Here is a 19,966-nt window from a genome sequence, read left to right on the forward strand (position 1 = left end):
TGTGAAATTCTTTAGAAAGAGAACTATTCCTTTCTTCGAAGCACATTCTTATGTAAAAGCTCGTTATCCTTAATTATCAATAATTTTTTACCTTATTGTTGGGAGTGATTTTGTGAGGTTTAGGCCTCACTACTATTAGTTCAAACGGGCTTAATTTTTTAGACTTTATGTCAATATGAATAAACTATGAAGTTAATAACGCTTCTCAATTACCGGCCTCATTCAGGCAATGACGTCCGTACCAGCTGCTGAGCGAGTTAATCCACATCTGACAAGGTAGGCAGCTGCTCATTTCAACAGCACACAAAATAACGTCATCATTTCGGTTAGCATAGGTAGCGACCAGGTAGGGTAAAACCAACCTTTCGTCATTTTTTTTAATTAAAATTCTTTTGCATGTACACTAACCAAGGTAATCGCTGTGAGTATATTAAAAATTTTTATTTTTTTAAAATTAGATTTTGATTTATCGACTCATTAAGTAAGATAGAAAGTCAGAAGAAAATTAAACTTTTCATTATCCGGCATTGATAATAGAAAATTCGGAACTTTTTTAGAAATCTGATTGTATACAGTTTTAGTCATGGCTTGCCCTTTCTAATGACCTGGGCCATGCAGTCTTTCCATGTCCTATTATTGTCTAAATTAGCAATATGTTTTCGTGTTAACTGAGGAAGTATGTAATTCAGTGCTGATATATCCAGTAGGCTAACTGCATTGAGCTTTCATGTTGAGTCTTAGATTCTGCAAATAATGAGTAGTAATAAAATGACAAGAAAAAACATCAGAAAAGCAACGTTTACAATAAACGTTGGTCCTAATTTTTAGCTTAGCAGAACACCCCGTATTTACACTACTACACTATTACCACCTTTTTGGAGCTTCTGTACGGTGGCATGGCACCAGCATCAGTTGGCTTTGTTCCAAGCTCTCACTTGCTTAAATCATTTAAGCGAATTTCGCCAATCCAATATATGCTACTGACCTCCCCAGCACCCCATTCCCCCTTCTGCCCCGATGCATCTCATTTTTTTGCGTGTTCTCAATCCATTCCCTCAGCCCTTAAGGTTGTTTTACCGATCGCATGTCGCATACTTGCAAAGTGCGAACGACGCAGCGTCACTTAAAACCAAAAACTTTTCGTGCTTTGCGTTACCAGCCGCACATGCCATTGCAGAATCAATGCTCATAGAAGCGCGAGTAACGCGACTCGAGTAACTGCAGCTGCTGCTGCTCGAACACTAGCAATCATCGACGCCCCGCGTTTCTCATGCGCGAATCATGCGAATCGCTGTTAAGCAGCGGTCGTTTGCACTGACAGCGAGATCCCACCGTTGCAGAATCCGCGGTTATAGACTCCCGGCTGAATCGCGCATTGGAAACAAACGCCGCCGCTGACGTTGCCGCCAACGTCGTATCAGAGCTGACGCGCCACCGCTATTGCCGCCGCATGTTAATAGCAGTGTCAGCCGCGCGCGCAGCCCGTAGTACGTCCTACGTGCACACGTAGGCTGAGGTGGTTGTTCCTTCGTGCTGCTGCCGTTCGAGTCGAAGCGACTCTTTCTGGACTTCGGCGGTCGGCTTCGTCTTAACCATCGTCGGACTTTATTCGTTGTCATCGTTGATGTCGTCACCAAGATCGCGACCATTTGTCGATTTGTTCAACGTCAGCGTTACAGCGAGCCGATTAAAGTCATCCCGCAAATACCGAATGGATTAGGGAATGGGCTGAGAATGCATGTACGAGACTGGGAGCATGTTCGCGTATGTTTATCAACGTGATTTCTTGCAACAACGGCGACGCCAGCATTAACAGCAGCAGCGCCAACATACAGAAAACGTGCAGCAGCCCAATACCCAATCGTGTATGGTAGATCGGGACGCTTAGCCAGGCAAACAAACACGCGGACATCCTCGTCGTGCAGCTGCAACTACCGTTCAGGGTTAGCAGTTCGTACCCTCGCACGAAATGGCGGTTCGTCCAGCCGACCGCCTCTCTATACAAACGCCTGTAACTCATGAGGTTTTCCCTCAACGGCAGCAACGTAGTTTGCCGGCATGCTGTTACGTGTAGTGCACGCGAAGTTAGTCGAGTGCTTCAACGGCTCTCACCACCGAGCTGGGTGCCCAGTTAGTCAGTCTGTTAGTGGAGCTTGCTTAGTCAGCAAATGCGGCAATTGGAGTGACTTTCCTGTTCGTTGTGTTCAGTTTGACACCGCTGATCGTTTTCGTCTTCGTCAGTGCTACGCTGTCCCGCCTTCGGCGTGGTTTGTGCTGCCGGTCTGTTCACACTGACTTATCACTTGTGAGTTCGGTTCTTCTGGCATTACTACAGTGTACAGTAGACAACATAGGTTGCTGATTACCTCTATAGATGAAGGTTTGCGTGGGCGAACCTTTAATATAGTCGCATGGGGGTGTGCCGTGTGCAGGCAAACACGCAAGTGCATTGCCTTTTCGTGTGTGCTCTATAGTATCGTGTTAAAGTCATACGCCGAATCGAAGACGTACGTAAGCATATCTTATAGAAACGTAAACTCACGGCTGGAGTTTCGATGGCTTGCTGCCTTGGGCAGAACTCGAAAGCGTTTGCGGGTCTGTTTGAACAGAACAGCTCGCCACGCAATGAAAAGTGTACGAAGAGTGTGATTCAGCCTAAATACGATGCTGATCTTATGGACCCCATTTGTTCTGCTGCAGGCTCTACGAGCTTGAACGATTAAACAACTAAGGATTATTGCTGGAAAGAGGTTATTGGAATGCGTCGTTGTTTAGACTGGACTTTCAAATACCAGATCGAAAGCGTAAGAAAACCAAAGGCAGCGTTTTTTATACTGTATTTGCTTGTTTCGTCTCCCCAACAGTCCGTCTGCAAACTTATTTCTCTCACTCGCTCACTCGCGTGCTCTTCAGAAAGAAAAGCCATTTCAAATATGCCCGCGAAAAGTTGTCTCAGCGTTCGTGAGCACGTATTGCATCACATGGCACATAGTTGAACAAATACAGTTCCAGTTTGTTTTGTAGCTAAATACTATCATTGTTCTGGAGATACAATGTGGCTCTATCCGCAATTATCTCCTGAACGTTTGCTTGACTTTGGCAATGGTTCAAGTTACTATATGAACTCAGTCATCCGGCGGACAAAATCGCAACTTCCCTGCCACGCAGCGTCCGGCGCTGCAAATTGAGTGACTATTTGTGGGGCGTTGCGCGCCCACGAATAGCAATTCAATTTGCGAAACGACAAGAGAAAATGGCAAAATTTACGCCGAAATTCTTGTGACGTAATAATAATATCAGCCTCAATTGTGATCTGTAGTCCGTCTTGAATCAGCACAATAATAGCTGTTGCTATTCCGCCTGTCGAGACTATCCCATGATGGAGTTACTCTTGGTTCATTATATGTGCCACTGTTTCCAACTGTGACTAAATACTTCAACCACAAGCACGAGATGAGGCGTGTGTGCCATCGCGATATGATTCCAATGGTACTATGGGAACCGCTCCCGTCCGCTTCGTCTCTCTCTCTCTATCGTTCGCTTCTTATCTCGAGTAGACGTCCACAATACAGTAAAAAGCAGTTCCACTGTTAAGCGTGCCTAATTGCGTCGCGTTAGCATAAACTGTCATACTTTTCTTGCCGCGTGATCACCAATTTTGCCAAGTTAGTGTATGTGTATATTTTCGAATGCTGTAGAGTTTCCAGAAATAGGGGGGAGTTTCAAGAGATGGTTCCTGGAAACAAAAGCTGTGGCTAATTTGCCGACATGGGCAAAACGTGACGTAATTCGTGGCTGTATAGCTGGTTTGTATTTATTCCGCTGGACTATTCTGGCTGTGCGATAATAAAAGTGCGGTTGTGTGCGCCATTGGGACAGAGGCACAGTGCAACATCGCGGAAAATGTTTCGAGGCATTACAACAAGATATAAGAAAAGGTCGAGGTTAACTATTGCAAATTTGGAGAAAAAATGTCACAGGAACACCTTGATTCAGCATCGGCTAAGACAAACAAAAAGGAAAATAAAAATTAGTACGAAAGTGGTGAATAGTTTAAATAAACCTGGCATTTTCTAGCATTACACAGGGAACTAGATCAAAGAAAGACACATTTCAAAGAAAGAAGATTGCTTGAAGAAGAGGGTAAATATATCAGAATATTTTGTATAATTATTCCCGGTCAAAACGACCGATCCTTAAAAAAGCTATTGTATCTATAATTTGACGCAAATTTTCAATACGTCGACGGCGATGCGACAAAAGAAATTGCCTACGTCAAATTGACCGGTCGCGGTGAATTCATTGTTACAGATTGGAATAAGCGTTTAAGATTGGTATTAATTTTGTATTTCTACTATCTCTACTTAGGGCAATAGACTTGGATTAAAAACGTTGCCTATTTCAAACATATAGACAGCAATCAGTCCAGGCTCATCCGAAGATAAACGACTTCATTAAATAAAGCATTTGGCGTGGCAGAAAATGAAGGATACGTCCTATCTGAGAACGAAGAGATGCAATCAGCTACTAAAGATTCAGCTCGTATTGCATTCGAACTCAATACTTGACATTGTCAGGTGAGGTTTAGAAGTTGGTCATTATACATCTACGATTGATATACTGGGGAGACAAGGTTAGTGGGTTTCTGTAAACCCGCGAGGCTGACTTTCCGCGCAATAGTACTTTATCAATGTTACTTTTATTCAAGTGTTTTCACTGTTATCCAAGTGACTCTGACGTGTGAGTTCACGTAGTTCCCTCGATTTACCACAATAGAACCTAATTATCTTACCTTGGCGTTCTAAAGACTCGAACTTGCGTAGTTCGAAACAGTAGTATATTATCAATATGTTTATTTCGTGGGGTGTCTCGATTACGGTCTATTGATAACATGCTGATAAACCCAAAGGCCTTACGGAATATATTAAGTTATACAGTAGACAAATGTTCCATATCCTGAGAGAGTCTCATACGCTGAGTCAGGCGTCCGTAGAATTTCAGTTTACACAGCTTCCATGTATCCAAGTGCATTAAGTTTCGTCTACCGTGTGTTCTAGGTCACCGTTTTTCCTAAGCCAATGAAAAAATTGCCGCCCCATGATGCTTGTACTCGCTGATTCCGTAGAAAAAGGTCGTACAGTCAACGCACTGCGTCTTTAATCCAGCCCAAATCTTCTTATGTGTTAAGTATAGTATTGCCTTTAAACGGAAATACTGAACTTGAATGAGCGCCAGTGCCCGATGTCGAACTTAGACGATCTCGCATGTCCTCAACGTTACTAGGCAAAGTACATTTCACTATTAGACCGTGACTGCAGAGACATCTATACATTAGACTCAGCGAACCAGTAGGTGTTATACAAAAATTAATGGTAATTTTTCGACTGCTGCAAGCGTCACGGCCGAATAACATGGCCAATAGAAATCATGCGAAGCATCATCTAGGATCTACCGGCTCAGCCAATCAGTCGATCGCGAGTTCTTCGTTTTTATGCGAAACGTGTATGTTCATTACGGCCATGATGTATGATTATTGCGGTACACTTTTACTCGCTCATGTGCTGCATTCAGTTGATTTCCATTGATACGCGAGCCGAATAACTAGGCGGCTGGCAACATGCAAGGTAAATGCGACCTTCGACGAAAAAGTTGCTTGCCAGTAGAAGGTTTACTAAAAATGTCACTCATCGACCTTTATCATGTTGAGTTGAGCACGTTCATGATGAGGCTCTTCTTCCCGGACAGACATTCAGCAGGAAGGGAGACAGACACGTGAATTTGTCGGTAAGAGGTATTGATAAGCCACGTAATCCCTAGACAGGAGTCGTTTCGGAACGCTCTGAATGAGACAACTTTGAAGATAGTAAATTTGCAGGAACTGTATTAATAGGACAAATCTTTGTTCTCCTTGCTAGGGTCCCCCTAACTACAAGTAAGTGTTGACTACTGATTTTATAGAGGAAGGAGCACATCGATGGATAAATTGGACTCGGTTGGAAATATGAGAGATGCAAAAGTTTGTAGTAGGCCTTCTACTCAAGATGTCCTTTATGGAGTTTGGATTTAGGATTTTAACGGGAGTATTTAATCACTTCAAAAGGCTAAAATAAAAAAGCCAAATAAAGGTTTCCGCTAAAAAGAGATCGTTTTTGAACTCGATTCTAATCATTCTGCCGTTTTCTTACAATAGAGATTTACCCCTTAAAGCTTCCAAAGGCAGCTAACACGAAGTATTTCGTAGCAAACTGGTACGCAGGTGTTTTGATAGACTGACCTGTTCCAGCAGAAAAGGCGGACAGGCAAAATTATCTACGTTCGATCGGATATTGCGTGCCTTTCAACTAACACCAGTGTTAAAATTAGCTGCTGTTGGCCAATCCTAAATACAATACAGGTACATATACAGTTTATTTTTGATGTTCAATTCAATTTATATAGCAAAACCGTCCCGTATATCTATACGCCTCTATCCTTGTACATGATGTTTATTATACCTCTAAGATTAACTCTCTACATTAATACTACCAATAAGCATGACAATAAATCTGCTCCTCTACGATAGTTATCTAGTAGAATTTCTTAGAAATTCGACCATTCGTTTCTATACACATCAGATTAAAATCGGTGTGAAGGTAAATTTTACTGTTTCTACCAGTAGTGGTCGTATGCGCACGGGGTGTTTTATCGGATGATTTCATAAGGACGCTACGTAGCTTGCGTCCGTTTGTTTCGACGGCTGAAACGAAAATGTTCGTTAGTAAAGCTGTTGGCGGCTGGAAACGTGGCAGCAAGCGAGTGGCTCTTTGTAATGTTTTATAAATACACGTAAATGTCATCGGAACATCGCATCTATCAGGGGAACGCAGGGTACGTAGCGGCGAATATCTTCGGCTGACAGATCCGCACAAAGCCGAAAGCATTGATATAGACAAGAAGCAGATCACTGTGTGTTTCGAATGAGAATCTCACGTTTTGACGAAGATGTAAGAAAAGGATCCTGTACTGAAATGCGTACGGTCTATGCACTTATCTTACATGAACGTGCACATGCATTCTATATGTAAGATAAGTAGACCTGCTGAGATAGAAGAGACCGCTGACGACCTCAGGCGGCTCAAAAAATGATTTCAAGTCCTTTTCGTGTTGAAGAACGTGCTACGCTTGTTGAGAGGAATGGAAAAGCCTAAACATTTTCATATGCTTTGGACAGCTCATATATTCTTGCTACAGAGAGGATTATTGATGATCCCTTATAATCTCTACTAGATGAAATGTTCGATGAGTACCATTGTCTGTCTAATTCTAGCCCTGGCAGCTGCCCTTTGGCTATTGTTTTAGCTATCTTCTGTCGATATCGGAGCTGCTAGTGCGATACACACTGATTTTTAGATTCACAGTCATTTTACTAAGACTACTTCGAAACATCACAGAGTCGACAAGTCCTTCTCCCGCGTATCTGCCACCGGGAAATGTGAAACACTGTATTTAATTCTACTTATCATTAGGCCTACGGTATTTCGTCACGCTACAGTTGCTCTCACGCAAACTGCTTCACGTCTTCTGTACCGTCTCTACATGTTAGTCCTAGTTCCTCCAACGTATGACTGTTATCAACAGCTTTTTCTGAATAGCCACTTTTTCCTATCTTCTAACAAGCACCCGTAACTCGTACTGAGCGCGCTTCGTTTTCGCCTCCATCTAACCAAGTTCGTCCTGTACCTCGGTGATAGGACGAGCTAAACGTCTCTTTTGTTCACAACAGCCATCACTGCGTGTGACATTGATTATCGTCTTTAGACCTCTTGCCGTCGCAATCCATATAATCGGTACTAATAATCAGTGATCTTTTTTTTAGCCTTTCCGACCTCAGACTTGTTTCCTCACTGTATCCGCCGATTTTATTACGGTTACTGTTGTCGCCTGCCTAACTAGTCCGTAGTTGTCAACATTGTGTTGTTGGTTATTCTGGTGACACTTAACTTTCACCCATCATCACCAGCTGCCACCATCTGCACCGTCGCTGTTGGCGTTTGTCCAAGTTATTCAATGTTTTCGTTGGAAGAGGCCTGTCAGATTTCAACTATCCTAAACACAGCGAAAAGCACCTGGCTTCGTCCGTTTTCCTCACTTCTATCCTACTGCCCATCAGCCTGCGGCCATGCGGCTATATATATATATATAAAGTACTCGCAAATTTGACCTCTACCTTCCTTTAGCAATGGTTACCCCACCTTTTTTCAGATTTCTGTTCGTACCAGCTGTTCCATCAGCAACGAATTTAGAATAATGAGACGGCTACAAAGATAAAAACCCTTCTTCTGCCACCGATTGCTTTGACAATGGCAATGGCTAACAGCAATAACAACAGCAAGAGCAACAGCAGAAGCAACAACAACAACAAAAAGTGACTAACCAATAAGCGACTCTTGTTACGACAACTACTAGCTCGGCTTTCAGCTTTTGCCAGTAGCAGCTCCACGGTGCAGCCAATGTTCGCGTAGTATGAGTACCGATTCAGGAAATGTTAAAGGAGTGGGGGCCTGCATTGCGCTACGGGGGAACTGCGACAGAAGCATTGACAGTCCGCAGGATCACAAGAAGCAGATGTCAAAAAAACTGAAGATAAGGAAAAACGACAAAATGATAGGGGCAGTAGCATTCCAGAATTCACCCTTTTAGAGTTAGCCGCAGACACAGCAGTAACTATCGCAGACAAACTGAGCCGCACAGCATACTGTCTATGGTCGAAACACTTCGCGATCAATGCGGGACGTTTGAGAAATCTGAAAAGTGGATCTGGTGGAGGGAGGAAAAACTGTCAATATCGTTTTTTGCCCTAGTGGGCTTCATGTTGGGCGGCCAGTCGCTGTGTTCGCAGATGATTTAGATTACGGCTATCAGTGTTTGGGTATTACGGAACATACGGGAATCGAGGTATATTGCGAGCTGAATAGCTAGTGTTAACGATAATGGTCTCTTTTCGATCGAAAAGGAATCGATTGTTCATTAAGCTGTATTGTCTACCTTTCATAAAAGGAAAAACAGAAGAAGGTAGCAAATGAGGCGGCGCCTGTTAAATACTTACCTATAACTGGCAACAAATGACAACGTTAACTTATATGGTTTAATAAACCCACTTTTAAGTATGAAGGTTTATAGAATATAACGTTTAACAGGACAAACAATGTTGACGAGTACGTTAGGTTTTCATTTTTTCAAACTCGGATATTTACTATTGCGAGGGTTAATTATAAGTAAAATATTTCCGTGGGGTTTTTCACGTTAATATTCATTTTTGAGAGGATGGACAGCATACAGATCGCTTAATTAACGGAAATTTCCCAAGACAAATACGCTTGCTCAATTGCGTTAAGATACGCGCCGTGATAGGTTGCGATGTGTGCCCGTTTTTCGCGTATAGTACATATACATATATATCTTCATAAATCGCCGGAGCCAAATGCGCCGTCATTGAATTACTTAAATTTTCATAATTATAACAGAACAAACGTCTACACAGACCCGGAAACATCGGGATCTTATGTATCGTGGGGCACTTTATCAAAAGCAAAAAATATTCTGCCATCTTGAGAAACAAAATACAGTGCGACTAAATACAACAGCGTCAACGACGCGAAAAACAAAGAATGGTCACAGTTGAACGTGATGCCATTGTGCCTCTGAAGGCCATTGAGAAACAGAAGCGACCTTTATGCCCACCGGTGGCGAGAGACTTCTCCATGACTAGTGATACCAGACAAGTAAATGACGGAGAAGGATCCTGCGCCAGCTGAATAGCGGGGATATCTTTGATATGACGACGAATTGTACTGCCAGAACTATAGCTGTCCAGGAAGACAAGTCATAGAATTACTGGTTGGAACGCCGTTGACATTTTTATCTGTCGAATCTATCGGTTTAAGTTGTTCGAACGAGTTCATGCCGTAAGCGGCGTTTTAGTCGAGAACGGCGCTATAGAATTGAATCGCTACATCGAATAGGAGGGCACTAGAGTACTACAAGCTGGTGTCAGTTGTGCTCACGATACGATAGCAGCACGTTCTCATGCTAGCTTGCACATAACGGAAAAATGGAGTAAGATTTACGTTGATGTCACACGCCTTCCTCAATGAGGCGTCTATACTGATGCGTGACATTGCCGCAGATCATATACTTACGCCACAAATAAGCTATGTAATTGCCACTTGCTAGCTTACAATCGATGCACTAAGTAAGTTCTGTTTGTCTGTGCCTTTTTTACCATTTGATGACTGACAAACGGTATCAGCGGCGATACGTGCTGCTTAATAGTGAAGAGCCAACTCAATTGACGTGGCGTAACCAATGTCTATTGTGGTTTATTCAGATTACCCTTGTAATGACAGTGGCGGCTGTACAATCTGTGCGGGAGTTGAAGTCTCTCTTTGATGAAACTGATACACATCATAAATGGACACCGTCACCCACGCCTCTTGACAAGGCCTCCCATAATACTGGCGCTACCAATGCTGGTCTAAGCAAAAGGTGCAGTGGTTCATCAGCCTTCAGTTTCACTGTCATCGTTAATAATAACCGTAATAATGAACGATGGAAGTGCGCTAGCGAAAGCCTGACCGTTATGAGAATGAATACGGAACGTAATCGAGAAGGCGACAGGTCCTCAAATCTATACTGATCGAACAAGAATTTACATCACTACAGAAATTATTTATGCACATAATCAATATGATAATACAGTCGAGTATCTCGTATAGATGCTGATTCGGCGTGCGTCGATTCAATGTCCTTAATTAATTTGTCTCATTTAGAAAAAATACGAGCGGAATAGCGGTACCGGTAAAAGCTGTACCACGTATTACAGTTCGTGTATTGGTTTATATTTGTGTACTAATTAATGCTATCACTCTTAATCGAAATTGCTTTCCAGTTGATATGTCGTTTCAGGACAGGTGTTCGGCCTTGATCAGGATTTTGAAAATGATGCTCATATTGCAAGTACTTTTTCAATTTTGCAGATCGTCCTGGTCATTGATAGAAGTTGCCTGACATCACGATTTGTCTGTGCTTGTTGAACAGCAGTGAAGGACAACTTCTCGTTTCGCTCTAGAATTGCTCTAATCGTCGGCCTTAAGCGTGGCTGTAACATGAATTATATCATCTCGTAAAGGAACGATAAAAATTGCAGACTGCCATATCTGTCTTGATTTAGCCGTTCACGTCTCATGTAATGTAGTCTGTATATCGGCTATTAGATGTGAATTCATGCAGAATATGTACCCTGTTTTTTGGAATGTTTTTGTACACGTTATTAACAGTATTATACCATCGCTGCATATCACGATCTACTTCGTCTTGAGATTATATAATAGTAGATGATGTCTGTTTCCTAATGGAGGCAATTTTATCTCAAAGGTCCCACGAGTACACACAAATAGTTAGACTAGTACGAAGCAGTGTGTATCAGCTTTTTTATTATCTAATATCGACAACTGTAAATTCAGCCATTGGATTAAACGCCATAGAACTGATTTTTCTGTCTTTAAAACGTTCGAAAACGAGTTTGAACTTCTCCCTTTTTATCGGGCGAATATTTTCGCAGCCTGTATGTGGCCAGCAGCTGGTATACAATATACTTAAAACGAGCTTTTAGCTTTCATAGGCCAATTCCTAACTAAACGGTAACTTCCTTACTCAGGGCTACTGGACACAAAGTAGAACTTCGAAATGTTGTCCCGACGCCAATGCATGATCACGACACGAGGATGTCTACCATTGAAGTCTCGTGTGAAATTTTCTATGCGACCGGTGGTATCGTTAAGACCTAAAGATACGGAACGCTCACGTAGAAAATGTTCTGGCAACACTATACGTCTATACGCCGCACTTCACTGCTACAAAATCGAACGTCCCACACTGTCTTTTGAGTCAATCGGCTGGCTGTTCATTCGGAGTTCGTCAATGCCATTGCGTAGGCCACTGCGACATGGACTGACTTGGACGCCTTTTCAGATTTTCTTACCACCAAAGGCAAACGAATGCAGCTGACCGTTCATCGGCCGGTCCTAAAATAGATACCGTTCACACTTATAACTCTGTCATATGTAGGTTCAACTAAATCTATTTGCGCGTATATATATATATATATATAAAAGATGGCTAAAACGAGAATAGGCATATAGCGGATTCTATGAATTTTCGCTACTTTAGACAGCCATTACTAAAGTTACTTTTATCCCGATAATAATGTATAGCGTATATATACGGTTTTTAAACATTCGTTTAGATGAGCGGACTCTTTATAGGATAAAGAAAATACGGATAGCTTCTAATGCAACAAAGCGGAAAATATATTCATATAACCTTTCTGTACTGTGTCTCGAGAGAGTAAAAAATCAACACATGTACCTCGTTTGATTTCAAATACGTCTCGCGGTTGATCTAATTGAGGGTCATGCACGTGCTGGGTGCATTATAATTTAGTGCACCCAGCCATGTTCTGCCGTAACCGCACCGTCGTCACAATGGCAGCTTTTTTGTAGAACCGCCATTTTGTGCGCGGTGTACACATGAACATGTTGTGCCTCGTTCGTATGTACGCACGATGAGTGAGATGAACGCCTCTCCGAAAGGTCTCTCTGTCCAGAAAGACCTTCGCTCACCGATAGTCATTTTTAGCAAATGCACTGCTACTGTTTTTATCACTAGACTAACTATAAACCAGTCGGTGGACAAATACGAAAAATGACTCAGCCTTATTTGGTCATTCGTTTCCTCTCGCCAGACGCACTATACCAGTCTCGCTCTAAATAGCCATGACAAGCGATTGGAGCTCGTACGTACACATTGTATGAGTGGGAAGGAAATATGCTGTTGCGTACGGCTCTCTCTCACTGCATGTCTTTGTACATCATTGAGCAACGGCGGCGTTAATCGGATACGTATGATCATGCCCGTCGATACTGGGACCCTATTACACCTAACTCATAGCCCAAATAGCTGCCGCCCCGAAGTTTCGCGAAGATGAAAACGACGCATCAGCAACAGCAGCTGTTGCCGGACGAGCCGTTTCTGAGTCGTTGCAGAAGTCATGATAGTAACTCGGTGATGCGAGATGATCGTTTTTACAACGATTACTACGACGTTTGTAGTTTGTGCCTTTGACCGTTTACAGATGATCGAGTTATCGTTCTCATCCTGGTAAAGACCTAACGGCTGCAGTTCGACCTTTGCAAGCAGCGTAAGTAATAGATACCGTTAGAAATGAACAAAATAACGTGTTAATCACTTTCGCAAAAGAGCTGTGTGGCCATACGTAGCATATGTTCATTAAGTAATATGGTAAAACGTTTTTTATCCAGTTTGATCTCGAATCGAAACACCTCAAACGTATAGTGTTATTAGATAATTAAATACTTTTATTTAGTTAACCATTTTGCTCTAGCACCGATTCTAAATGTAGATCTTGTTTTTTCAAGAGCTATGTTGCCTTCGCTTCCTATTCTAAACTTGTAACCTCTTCAAATGCCTAAGCCTGTCTAGAGTACATCAGACGTTCCAATTTTAGGCCAAAGGGTGTTTCTTTCAATATATTATTCTACTAATTATTACCAATATTTATATACATGCCAATCTATTAGTCTATGCTTGACACGTCTAATGTTTTTTTTTTTTTTTGTTTAATTTATTCGGATCATCTTTCCTCGTTTTTTCGCGTTTACTCGAAACAATGTGCCGTATCGTTTGGTACTTTTTTTCTATTTATTTTTAACAATTTCAGAATATAGAAATATCGAGGCGGCAGGCGGAGCTTGGCACGATTTCGGCCATGTGGAACACCGCAGTGATACCATGGGTGAGCAATGAAATTTCTGTTCTTCGCCTCTTTGTACTGCTGAAATCACCTGTCTATGGACATCTACATTATATATATGTATATATGTTTCTGTACTGTAACTTGGCTAGCTGGTACGGGCTACAATTGATTTACCCATATGCCGTACAAAACTATAGACAGTTACTGACTGACCACTGTCATAGAAAACGTTGCTTTTAAGGTAAACATTAACATCCAACCGTTACTCATCTTCACATACCATGTGGCTGCGCCATGTTGACAATTCAATGATAATAACAGTAACATATAGCCCAGCAGCTGTCGCCTTTCATGGATGTTAGGGAAGCCCATGACGCGTCCTGAGCGGTCAATGTGTGGCTATTAATAGGTAATGTTAACGCTAATAGGACCGACCTTAGCTAAGGCACCAACGCATTTCATCGACAGTGATGGCACAAGGCAAAAAAACTGTTACTTAATAGCTGTATATGTAAATGTACAGAGGGAGGCAAAACTCTCTTGACAGTTGTCAGAATTTTCGTTTTATATCTGCTAATAAGCGTAAAGAAAAACAAAAGAAAAGCTGACTGAGGACTTTTGAACAGATTGTTGCTTACCCTATATATATATATATATATATATATCGAGTATAGAATAAAATAGCAATCTGGCATAAGGGCTATTTGAAGAGCAGCTGCGCGGTTTTATGCATGATGCTGAATATATATTGTAATAGTCTATACGGCTGACGTGGCCTTCACAAAAGCTTTTTGTGCTGCCGGCGCCACCGCGACAGTATAACAACATGTTGTTCAGAGAGAGATAATTCAGAGTAACGGCACGAGTGAAGTTAACGGCAGCATCGGCGCCAACGAGCATCACATCAAGCTGACAATAGACACGCTTGATTCTGATGGTGTAGCGAAGCTGTTTGCAAAGATGGCGGCCTACACCAGGACGGCGAGAAACAGTTTGTCCGAAAAAGAATCATTTGTCTTGTCGACGTTGGCCCTCGATACGATGGTACTATTTGCCCGGCTCTCGACCGCAACGCGCATAATAGAGGTAGGGCAGAAGCGCAAAGGGAAGGTATTTAGAACAGCAACTCAATGCGGATGAATGCAATACGGACGTACTGAACTTTGAAAATTGTATCAGTTATTTGGTGTTATGAACTATTCTATAAGTGCCTGTAACCGAGAAAAAACATCTAGAAGATCAAGCAGACGCTGCTAAACACGAAAGAAAACAGTTTGGCTATAGAAAGCAACAGCTGTACACAACGGTGAGATGCGTTCGAAATGCGCGCGTCTAAAAGAAAACAATGGATCCAGAAGATGTCAGTGCTCTTTATCGCGCGTCCCGTTCCAGAGGCCGGAAGCGTTGCAGCTTTGATAGCGAAAATAGAACATTAAAGGCCAGCAAAGGGCTTCAGTAGTTGATGAACACCAGTCAAAGGTCAAGCATGCTGGAGAGAAGTGAATTACATTTGAATAAAAGACATTTAGTAGATGTTGACTGTTGACTAATTGTCAACTTGACAACGAGCCAGGAACAATGGAAGGCCATTCTGCCAGAGTGTGCGAGCGAGGTAATCTGCACATACGTGTTTCGCTCATTGCCACAGTCCTCGTATCACACGAACTAGCAAAATGTGGCATTTCTTTCTGTGCGCGTATTCATATATAGTTTCAATCCCCAATAACTTAACCGATACCAGTTCAAACACGATTCCCCGAACTCTCTGCATAGAAAATCAATTTGTGCGCTACCGAGACACGTACGTATTCGGTTGTATCGAGATTTTCTCGACAGTAAAACCCGTCAGCTGATATCACATACCGATAAATAATAGAATAATTAGCTTATGTATTCCTATTGAATTTAATGTCGATCATTAACAGCTGACCTGGCAGGATCGGTATTGCTCCTTTGTCCGCTCGTTCGACGTTCATGGGGTCATTCAGCGCGCGCTTTTTCAACACGAACGCCACCGGTAAACGGTGTAACCGACTGGCAAATCGTCATCGTCGTAGGGAATGGCGCCACGGTTAAAATCGTTAACCTTGAATTCGATATCGGATCGCTCAGGCAGGGAAGACACAGGAACGTCGTGTTGTGTGTTTCGTTCTGTTGTCCGCATCCTAAACCGTTTCGCCCGTGGGGATGACCGTTGACGGCGGTGGCTTTCGACTACAGTGGAAAACACTATTGATTAATGCGAACATCATGGCTCTGTACGGATTTAATCTAACGGTTTCTGTTGTAATGGTGAATGGTAGATTGTACAATGGGGCCTTTGAAGCAGCTGGTCGCTGATTAGTTAGTGTGATAAATTTAGAATTGTGGAAAAAGGCGTTCTGTCTTTTTGCAGCAGACGGTGTCGAAACGATTTTTCGATACGTCAAATGCTTGCGAATTTACCCGGAGAATATTGACTCTTTTTTCAAGGGCCCAATCTAGTTGATTGAAAAAACTGCATAAAATTGTTAGTGCCTCAACTAGCGAAAGAATACCGCAGGTTCCTACTATCATTTTACTATTCAGTGGAGGTTATCGCTTCCAGGCAAAATCGATACGTGGTAACCGAGTAGAACTCAGCAAGTCTCACATGAAAAAAAAAGTACAGTGTCGAAATAGGCCCTCCAACTGAAGAGTGTAGAACACACTTAGTCTCTGAAACAACATTACGTGAGGGCATCGGATCAAAAAGGGCACCACGGTCAAAAAATATAGCCGCTGGCCATTGAAGACAATTATCTATCCTGGTGTTAACCGCATAATTTAACCGTCAACTATTCAGTCAAACACCTGGTGAGTGTCATCTCTTCTGATCCCTGTGTATGACGTACCTGTCTGCCAATTTCGAATGTACCGTTCTCGTTTAAGATCAATGTGAGACTACGCTAGTTGTGAGTTATCGCCTTCGTAACTTCATCACTCTTTATCAGAGCTCTTGGCAAAGCAATACGAGTGATACAGAGAGAGGGAGACCGCTACGTTATTCTTTAGAGCGACACTTAGCGTCTCTCCAATCATTGGACTACGAAGTGTAGGAAAACCGAGTTTAATTCGTTTTTACTCAACGACCTGTCCCCGCACCGCAACTGCGCACCCCGTTACCCCATCTTATGTACGCTCCTGGCTCATTGTCAGTTTATAAACGACGGCGTTATCAACGGAGACTTGCAGGTGTTCAGTAATCTTACGCTGAGAGAACATATAATTGCGCGCTCGGACAATGGCGCCGGAGCAATCTATGACTGCGTCAATAACGGCGCAATGCTGCCCCGTTTCATTTTGCATCAATCGTGTTTTCTGTGGATCGTCAACCACCAACACCGATGGTTTCGTTAACGTCGTTTCGCTTTTTTATTGGATATCACACATCCTGATTCCAATACGTTGTCGTCAGAAAAACAGGCCAAGAAATCTAGTTGCTTACAAACTACGAACGAAATGTGCCGTCCTGACCGCTGAAGTCGAGAGATCGAGCTGATTGGACTGATGTTGCATGGCAAAACGTTCTGCCCACATAACTGGAATTGATTATAGCGGTTAAGTTCTGTCTCTGTCAAGTTGTTGCTTTTTTTTCGACGAAATTTAAAGCTAATATATCACTGTCGTTGCTATTAGGATTACGGCGCCTCGTCAAGCTGCAAGCTCGCTGAAAGCGCGAGGCATAGTTCATGATCTGGTGTCAGTAATCTGAACTATTTCTGAGCCTGCTATTCTCGATTGCATTCAGTCCCTACCTGCTTGTTTTGGATTTCGACAATAGACTTAGATTTAGCTATTTAGATGGCATGACAATGAGCTATCGACGAGTTTGGCCACGTTTCGAGCCAACGGGTGCGAAGAACTGGCGAAGACGAATTCTGCCAGGAGACCACTTACTTGCCAAAACGAAATGTCATCCGACGTCTGTTGTTATCGTTGTTGATAGCGCTTGTGGCAACGAACACCTGTAGCTGTTGGCAATAGAAGGGCAGTTCGTTCGAAGTCGAAGGGTGCGTTGGCACTTCGACATGAAGTTGTTAACCAAAGAGTCTTGCTTTGTTTTGTTTTTCTTTCGCGAACACCTTTTGATACACCAACAATTCCCGAAGTATACACACTACTAATAGCTATTATTTCGTCGAAGTTTAGAGCGGGTTGATCTCTTTGTTTAAAGTGGCAAGTCTTTGTATAATCTTAGTAACAGTAAGTCTTAAAGCAGGATTTGTACAATAAATATATTGCTTAAATATTTGCAGCCGTGTTGAACATAGTTAATATGGGATAGTAATTGCAAAGTTCTTAAAATAGTAAAAGAAAAGGGGTTTCTGGTACTTAGTCCAGTGCCAACATGATAATACTCAATTTCAGATAAGTTATTGTTTGGTACAATTCAAATAAAATGAGAGACGTAAAGTATATCGAAATGAGATGCCTATTATAATTCTGTTTTGAGTACCACGTACGGCAACGGCGTTGGGCAATCTGTCAGACGACTGGCTGAAACGAAGTGCGTCAATGTGCGGGTTGGAACTTAAACCACGATAGAAATACAAAATTAATATCATAATTAAACTCGAAAAGGATCAGACAACTTATATGTTGTGCCTATCTTTTTATAAGGAAGAGATAAGAAAACCACTATGGAGAGCAAGCTTCACAATTAAATTATTCCCAACGGAACTTCCACCCAAGGAACATTTAGTAATAATGGTCCAACACCCAAAGCCTTTTTGTTCTCTGCCTTTGATCTGAAGCCACTGTTGGTATTACGTCAAAAACTAATTAACATTGGCCACCAGCTAAAAGGTCAGTTGCGCTTTTTGATCGGCGAACAACGCAATATTGCAAAAAAAAAAATTGACCATTTACGTAGCAACCATAACAATAATAGATTAAATTTGCAAGTTGTAAACGTCATCTAGTTCATGCGCCCCTATTAGGCTCATAGCCATTAGGATGAGAATACTTTCGTATTCCGCTTGAGAAAAACCCTAACTTTGACAAACGGCAATGATATCAACATCAACTGTGTGACTGTCCTCAACGATGAATGCTCCTCTCTTACGTAGAACCCTATTTCTTCGTGATACGGTTATATCCACTTTTATGTACTCAGTTTGTACGTGCTACTACTGACTGCATAAATATACAGTAAAATGTTCTCCTAGACATACACACATACCGAGCGATTCTCGGCTATTTTTATACGGACATGACATATACGCAATGACACAATGTTGTATGCAAGCATTCAGTTGGGGGTAATTTTACTGCACGTGCATGGAATGTTCGCTGAAATATATCAACATGCATTCACCGTATGGTTGTGTACGGACTAGCCGAGGACGCCGCCAGCATGCAAAGCGCCGTAAATGGCCGCAAACTGCAATATTGCCCCTAAATTGGAAATATCTGAGGGTCGAGCACTTTTGTAATGAGCCATCATCGTCGTGCTCTTAGAGTCCAACTTGTGGAGCATCCACAAGGGATTTTAGGCCATTCCGTAACGGCCTGGCCAGTCAATAGACTGACCGCTCAGGCCAGTCCAATATCTTAATTGTCGAATACATTATTCGCTCATTCACAGCACTTACCGTTGAAGTTGCTGTTGATCCACTTCGTCGCTGTCTGTCGGTACCATTTGACGCACCTTGAAGCCTCCTCCATTTAGGATATGACAACATAATATAACGAGGTCGCTCCCCCTCCCACCAAGCGTCAGCAGATTAATATCAGCAGACTTCCAGAGACGCAGAACTATAACGTCGGTAAGGCCGCTGTCGCTAAGATCTCCGCAGGGTCTTCCGCTGTTAAAACTGTTGCCATTAGAAGAAACGAGGAAGTGGTCATGTGTAGGCGCTCACTACTTTCTTTCCTAAACGCACCTACAATTACAGTATCCGACGTACGTATAATAAGTATAATATAACAATGGTGTTGTAATAATTCGCATTATCTGAACACAGTGGTATATTGTGCATTAACAGTATGTAACATGTAACTAAATCAATGAGAACAAGCTTCGTTCACTGTGATCAGGATGGCTATTTATGAAATTTCGAAAGGAAAATCGACGCTTACGAATGACAGGACGCAACGCAGTATCAATGCGCCATCTGAATTTTCATGAAC

The 19,966-nt window shown here is 42.3% G+C and overlaps 1 protein-coding gene and 2 long non-coding RNA genes across 12 annotated transcripts in view; 1 reads left to right on the plus strand and 2 right to left on the minus strand.

Annotated features, from left to right (window-relative positions):
• The window catches only part of LOC111243513 (uncharacterized), a 152,150-nt gene that overhangs the window by 125,741 nt on the left and 6,443 nt on the right, over window positions 1-19,966 (plus strand). For 2 of the 9 annotated variants that reach the window (XM_022789199.2, XM_022789201.2), the window contains exons 2-4: window positions 227-276; window positions 13,172-13,237; window positions 13,778-13,852. In XM_022789199.2, coding sequence (XP_022644934.1) covers window positions 13,826-13,852 — 27 coding nt within the window. In that variant the 5' untranslated portion in view covers window positions 227-276; window positions 13,172-13,237; window positions 13,778-13,825. Of the gene's footprint in view, window positions 1-226; window positions 277-1,610; window positions 2,306-13,148; window positions 13,238-13,777; window positions 13,853-14,758; window positions 14,900-15,186; window positions 15,426-19,617; window positions 19,740-19,966 lie in introns of those variants that run through there. The other 7 variants (XM_086977150.1, XM_022789203.2, XM_022789205.2 and 4 more) reach the window with 7 other exon arrangements.
• Window positions 3,539-19,966, minus strand: part of LOC147758208 (uncharacterized) — a 17,364-nt gene continuing 936 nt past the window's right edge. The window contains exons 2-3 of one of the 2 annotated variants that reach the window (XR_015318908.1): window positions 19,429-19,719; window positions 3,539-6,736 (exon numbers count right to left, since the gene is read on the minus strand). This is a non-coding gene — a long non-coding RNA (uncharacterized LOC147758208). Of the gene's footprint in view, window positions 6,737-15,689; window positions 16,028-19,428; window positions 19,720-19,966 lie in introns of those variants that run through there. The other variant, XR_015318907.1, reaches the window with a different exon arrangement.
• Window positions 10,328-12,546, minus strand: LOC147758209 (uncharacterized). The gene is made up of 2 exons (XR_015318911.1): window positions 12,406-12,546; window positions 10,328-12,062 (listed from the first exon to the last, which is right to left on the minus strand). It is a non-coding gene; the product is annotated as an uncharacterized LOC147758209 (long non-coding RNA).

Source organism: Varroa destructor, unplaced genomic scaffold, assembly GCF_002443255.2.
Source record: "Varroa destructor unplaced genomic scaffold, Vdes_3.0 BEIS01000001.1, whole genome shotgun sequence".
NCBI lineage: Eukaryota > Metazoa > Arthropoda > Arachnida > Mesostigmata > Varroidae > Varroa > Varroa destructor.